At 44.2% G+C, this 6,853-nt stretch overlaps 1 protein-coding gene across 3 annotated transcripts in view; it reads left to right on the top strand.

The window, feature by feature from the left end:
• Window positions 1-480: 480 nt before the first annotated feature.
• The window catches only part of LOC122251804 (rap guanine nucleotide exchange factor 1), a 140,602-nt gene continuing 134,229 nt past the window's right edge, over window positions 481-6,853 (top strand). Inside the window, exon 1 of one of the 3 annotated variants that reach the window (XM_086548177.1) lies at window positions 481-664. In XM_086548177.1, coding sequence (XP_086404303.1) covers window positions 640-664 — 25 coding nt within the window. In that variant the 5' untranslated portion in view covers window positions 481-639. Of the gene's footprint in view, window positions 665-1,162; window positions 1,323-6,853 lie in introns of those variants that run through there. The other 2 variants (XM_086548180.1, XM_086548175.1) reach the window with 2 other exon arrangements.

The raw sequence follows: 6,853 nt of genomic DNA, 5'->3' as shown, positions 1-6,853 counted from the left end.
AACAACCCTCCTCCTCCTCCTCCTCCTCTTCCTCATCCTTGGTGTTTCCTCGCATGCAATATTGTGAAAGATAAGCCTCCCAATTGAAACACAAGAGGCACAGGTTGGGGTGAGAGCGCGCCATTGATCAAAGCTCTGGTTTCCCTCCCTCCCTGATGCGGGCGGGGCTGTTTTTGTGTTCCCATATGTAGTTTCTTTTTTTTTCTCCTGCGATTAATGTTTCTTTGAAGTGATACCTTTTTATATCAAGGTGTGAAGGACTGGCATGAATTTTGTAAATTTGTGAAAGAAGTTGGGCGTTAGTTTCTCCATGTTTCCCTTCTGTTGCCGTTTTTACGTTTCATTCCTCTGGTTAGCCTCTCTTTCTCAATTCCAAAAATGATTTATTCCTATTCAACAAGAAGAAGGATGGAAATGATTTTATAAATCTATGAATGAAATTGGGCGTTAGTTCCTCGATGGCTCAAGAGATGGCGCGCGGTGTCCAATCAATTCTCAAAACATCGAGTTGTTTTGAGGTGTAGCTCTCCTCTTCTCTCTGCTCTTACTTCTTTCCCGTGGGATTAGGCACGATGGGAACGTAGCCGTGATAAAGGACAATTCAGAAGAAGACAACGAACTCGTCAACGAAAGGAGAAAATGTCCGGAAAGGGCGAGAAAGAAGGTGAGTAGAGAAGAAGGATTTTCCTGCTCCCTTGCTGGGCGGTGCAACTGATAAGGGCAACAACGGATGTTTAATCTATGATAACCATAATCAAAGGATATTTCGGGACGTATTGCCGGTGCATGGTAGAGTCTGGCGTGGGATTTACAGGCTCATGGGCGGTATTAGGAGGAAAGAGCTATGAGGATCGTAAAAAGGTTGTAGTTGAGGAGCAGGTCTTGAGACTTCATGCTTGGGAGAGTATGTGTGCCAGAGGTCAGCTGATATAATGCTATGAGTTTAAAGGTGCTGTAAGGCACAAGGAACGCTTGACTGAGACGTGTGTACTTGCTCATATGTGTGTGTGTATGTGTAGAGTGTCTCATTAATAAAAAAAAAAATCTCAGGTGTATTAAATGGATTTGAGATTTATGAGCCACACCCCCTTTTGTAAAGGTGTTGTTATCAGGGCCCCTGGGCGCTGCTGGTGTCGAAGTGTGATGGCTCAGTTGTTCCATTGGCACTAGACTTGAGTGATGAGGTGGCTTGAGTCTGAACTTGATCATTAGTTTTGTGGTAATTCATGAAAAGGTAGCAGAAATGGCACCAGTGTCATTTCTAAGCTTTGTTCAGGAGGAAGTGCCAGAGGACAGTGGCAATGTGCAGGTTGCATCACCAGGTACGAATGGGGATTGTATGTGAGAATGTTTAGTGCGTTGAGGATGTTTGTTCTTTTTCGTCCAAGGTATTTGTTGTGTCGGATGTTGATATACTCGTGTGGTGAACTTAGTATAGTTTCGATAATTTATCAAGCGTTATTTTTAGATAATGTAATTAGGAATATAATTGTGTAAGATTTTTTTTCTACCATACAGTATTTTTTCAGCATATATTTGAAATTTGAAATCTACCTTTTGTAATGTATATATCTAATGAAGATCAGTGAGTGTTTTTAAGTTATTAAACCACAAACAAAATCAAAGGAGGAAGGTTACTGTTCCTTCTGATGATATTTGGAATAAATTTCGGATAGGTGTCCAGACTTCGCATAGTCATGATGTCACATATGTTATTCATATCTTTGTATAAATCATTTTACTTTTGTTTAAATGCTACTTGGAAAGAAGAAAAGGAAAAGGAGAGAATATGTATGGTTTCTTGGGTAATTAACTTAAGGGTATGTGCAGTTATAATGTTTCATATTACTAGTCACAGTTGTAATCTTTTTATGCTGTTACTTCGATGCTGAAGCTCTATAAGATTTAAACCTAAATAGTTCTTTGTATCCTGGCCCTTTTTGTGTCCAGAGCGTCTTCAAACTGCAAAACTTTTGACAACATGAATTCTGTAGTAGTTGTGTGATGAATTGTTCCTATTTTTTTTGTTTTTGTTTGGTTTATGTTAATCTAAATTGTTTTGTTTTGTTAAATAGCTCATGCTGTATATGATAAAGTAGTATAGTTTGATATATATAGTTTTCATATGATAACTTGGAAGTGGGTCATGTGTAAAGTTTTGATTTATTGTAGGAAGTAGGTTTATGAGTAAAGTTTTGACTTATTGTAAAATATGATAATGTGATACTCACAATTCCAAAATTATCACATTTATGTTATTGCAAGTGTGTTTCTGGTGTTTCAAGGATACAGTAATGTAATAGTTTTAGGTTAACATTGACTGCATTGGTTCCTAGATAATTCTTCTGTTTAGTTGAACTAATTGCAATGGTTAAGCATTGGTGGATGTGCCTTGACTCTTTTTTTTCTTTTTTTTTTTAAATAATATACATAAGATGAAACTCAAGGACGATCATAGAATGAATATTGAATTGCAACTGTTGAAGATACTGATTTTATACTAATCTGAAAGTTTGAGATTTTTTCAAAAGGTTCATGCCAAGCTCAAGAAGATAAGATTAAGCATGGATTTGGAGGCTTAGATTGCAACATGCGTATAACATTATCCATTTTGGTGTTGTATTATACACACAATACTATGAGCATATATACAAACAGTAGTTAAATACAAATTATTAAAAGGTGTTTATTTTGTAGAGAAATAGTCTTCAAACTGTTAATACTAATATTTAACTACCTTTGATTCAGAGTTGTGTTGCAAAAAGAGAATGTATAAATGGAGATGGCAGTTGAGTACAAATAGTAATTATTTGTTAGGAAAGGAAAGTGCATATAACTAGGACTGATGTAGTTGTTAGTAAAAGATTAATCTTTAGAATGAAACACAATGTAAACAATTGATTAAGTTAAGTGGCATGGCCTAATTGATTAAGAGAAGTGCATTCAAGTAAAGCATCAGTAACAAATTATATAAGGAATGAGATTGTACTCAGTGTATGAAATAAAACATTATAGAGATAGTTTGAATTAGAAGAAGGGGATTGTGTGATGTGAAGTGGTGAATGGTAAGGAGGAATATGACATTGATGCTAGGAGTCTGGTGGATTTTAAGCCATTGATGCAGGGAGTCTGGTGGATTTTAAGCCATTGATGCTGGGAGTCTGGTGGATTTTAAGCCATTGATGCTGGGAGTCTGGTGGATTTTAAGCCATTGATGCTGGGAGTCTGGTGGATTTTAAGCCATTGATGCTGGGAGTCTGGTGGATTTTAAGCCATTGATGCTGGGAGTCTGGTGGATTTTAAGCCATTGATGCTGGGAGTCTGGTGGATTTTAAGCCATTGATGCTGGGAGTCTGGTGGATTTTAAGCCATTGATACTGGGAGTCTGGTGGATTTTAAGCCATTGATGCTGGGAGTCTGGTGGATTTTAAGCCATTGATGCTGGGAGTCTGGTGGATTTTAAGCCATTGATGCTGGGAGTCTGGTGGATTTTAACCCATTGATGCCAGAAGTCTTGAGGATTTTATCCCATTGATAGTGGGAGTGCATGTACACTGGGCGTTGTCCAGTGTGGGTTTTTTAAGATATCTTTTACACATAGATAACACTAGGAGGGCTTAGTCAGCAAGGACACATGACCTTACATGTTTACCCCCTTCCTTGAATTTTGAGCAAAGATTTTGTTTTATTTTCTTGCTATTATTGTCATTCATATTATAATGCTGATTATTATTAGGATGGTAATGATAATTCTCAGCAACGATAATGATATTATTATAATTCAAGGAAAAGGGTGAAAAAGGTGAGGTCAGAAGGCCTAGGAATGGACTTCTTGATAGATAAGCGTTTGTCAGGCCATCTATGTATCAAGAACAAATAAAATAAACAAAAGCATTGCAGACAGTCCATGTTCTTGGCGTCAAGGGATTAATGGTGATTATTATAGTGGAGTTTCTGCTCCGTCTCAGGGGTACCGTGTATGTTTAAGGGGCAAGAATAAAATATGTGTCAGGGCCTTGTGTTTGTAAGGCATCTGTTGAACTTGGGTAGGACGTGACAACAGAGAGTTGTGTGTGAGGGAAGGATTGACGATGGCGCATGACAAAAGAGTTCCGGAAGTTGAGTAGGGTTTGCGGAAGTGGAGATGCACGGCGGGAAGGTGAAGAGAGGCAGCTGCGGGAAGCCAGGAAGAAATATTTAAGATGAAGATGTGGAAAATATTGAATATTGAACGGTGTTTTTTTTTACGAGAGCGGGGTGAGGGAAATGGACAGTGCGAAGCTGGCAAGTCTACGATATTTAAAGATCTGAGGACGGCGAGGGGAGTGGGGGAAGGGAGGGGAGGGGAGGGGAGGGGAGGCATGGCGGCCACATGGTGCGAGTACGTGACAGGCGGCAGCGAATACGAACCTCTCTGGCACTTAACTCTAAGGTCGAAAGCTGCTTACAAATTGCGACCGTAACTCGACGCGGCAATTGTCTACACATTTTGTTTGTTTGGTTGTATGTCAGTGTTTGCTGTTGCACGTTTTCGTTCGGTTTTTGTGACTGTTTTTATCAGTGTATCGAGTTATGTTCTACATCTGGCAATGCAATCATGGTGAAAAAATGCCATGTACCAGAACCTTACTGATGGGTAAGTTTCATTGGTAAGGAGACCTACGGTGAAGAGTTGTTTGGGGGGGGGGGAGGTTGGTCATAAGGAATGCAAATGCGAGCTCTTTAACCCAATAGCGAGATCGTAAAATGCCTGATGCCAGCCAGGCGCACCCGCACAGGTTGAGGCACCCGCACCCTGGTTGTCAGGGCGACCTTGAGCCTCGAATGCGCTAGGTCACATGGTAGCAAGGTCGCGGCTGCCGTTTCCTGTGCGTATTCGGGAACATGTACACATGTACACGCGCGCGCACTTGTAGCTGCGAAAAACACATGCTCAGTCTGATTGATTCACGCACGAACGTTCTGTCTCCCGCACACGCCCTTTATTCCCGCCGTGCCTCACACTCACTCACTCACTCACTCACTCACACTCACTCACACTCACTCACTCACTCACTCACTCACTCACTCACTCACTCACACTCACTCACTCACTCACACTCACTCACTCACTCACACTCACTCACTCACTCACTCACACTCACTCACTCACTCACTCACTCACTCACTCACTCACACTCACTCACTCACTCACTCACACTCACTCACACTCACTCACTCACTCACACTCACTCACTCACTCACACTCACTCACTCACTCACTCACTCACTCACTCACTCACTCACTCACTCACACTCACTCACTCACTCACTCACACACTCACTCACTCACTCACTCACTCACACTCACTCACTCACACACACTCACTCACACTCACTCACTCACTCACTCACTCACTCACTCACACTCACTCACTCACTCACTCACTCACTCACTCACTCACTCACACTCACTCACTCACTCACTCACTCACTCACTCACTCACTCACTCACACTCACTCACTCACACTCACTCACTCACTCTCACTCACTCACTCACTCACTCACTCACTCACACTCACTCACTCACTCACTCTCACTCACTCACTCACACTCACTCACTCACTCACTCACTCACTCTCTCACTCACTCACTCACTCACTCACTCACACTCTCACTCACATCACTCACTCTATCTCACTCATTTCTCACTCACTCTCCCTCTTCTCACCTCCCCTCCTTAGTCCCCCCTCCCCCCTCCTCTCCTCCATCCCCCCTCCTCCCTCCTTATCCCCTCCTACCTCTCCCTCCTCCCTCCCCATCCCCTCCTACCTCTCCCTCCTCCCTCCCCATCCCCTTCTACCTCTCCCTCCCGTCCTCCAGCTTCTTCTCCCTCCACCCCCCTCCTCACTCTCCCTTCTCTTTTCTCCCTTCTCCCTTTCCTTCCCCTCCCTCCACTCCCTGTATTCCTCCCTCCTCTCCTTCCATTCATATCTCCCCTCCCCGCTCCCCTCCCCTCCCCTCCCCTCCCCTCCCCTCCCCTCCCCTCTTTTCCTCCCCCTCTCTGCCTCAATCGCCCTCCCCTCCCTTCCTTCCTACCACCTCCTCCTCTTATCCCTCTCCCTTCCTTCCCTACTTTCCTCCCTTCATCTTCCATCCTCCCTCCCACTCTCTTCCTCCTTATCTCCCTTTCACCTTCTCTCTCCCTTCCACCTCCTTCTCTCTCCCTTCCACCTCCTTCTCTCTCCCTTCCACCTCCTTCTCTCTCCCTTCCACCTCCTTCTCTCTCCCTTCCACCTCCTTCTCTCTCCCTTCCACCTCCTTCTCTCTCCCTTCCACCTCCTTCTCTCTCCCTTCCACCTCCTTCTCTCTCCCTTCCACCTCCTTCTCTCTCCCTTCCACCTCCTTCTCTCTCCCTTCCACCTCCTCTCTCCCTCCCCCTCCCTTCTCTCTCTTTCTCCCCTCCTCCTTCTCTCTCCTTCCCTCCTCCTCTCTCCTCCCCTCCTTCTCGCTCCTTCCTCCTCTCTCTTCCTCCCCCTTCTCTCTCCCTCTCCCTCTCTCTCCCCTCCTCCCCTCTCTCTCCCTCCCTTCTCTCTCTCCTCAAATAAAATCCCTCCTAATTAAATCTCTTCTCTCCCTCCTCTCCTTCTCTCTCCCTTCCCCTTCTCTCTCTCTCCTCCCCCCTCCTCTCTCTCTCCTCGCTCCTCTCTCTCTCCGTATATTTGTTCCCTGTCCTCCTCAAACCGTACTATCCTCCTCTCTCTCTCCCTTCTCTCTCTCCTCCTCCTCCCCTTCTCTCTCTCCTCCTCCCTCTATCTCTCTCTCCTCCTCCTCCCCTTCTCTCTCTCCTCCTCCCTCTATCTCTCTCTCCCC

This window comes from Penaeus japonicus, unplaced genomic scaffold (genome assembly GCF_977035675.1).
Source record: "Penaeus japonicus unplaced genomic scaffold, GWHDUDI00000001_assembly GWHDUDI00000020, whole genome shotgun sequence".
Classification (NCBI taxonomy): domain Eukaryota; kingdom Metazoa; phylum Arthropoda; class Malacostraca; order Decapoda; family Penaeidae; genus Penaeus; species Penaeus japonicus.
The sequence above is the reverse complement of the archived record's forward strand: the minus strand, read 5'-3'. Positions and strand labels throughout refer to the sequence as shown.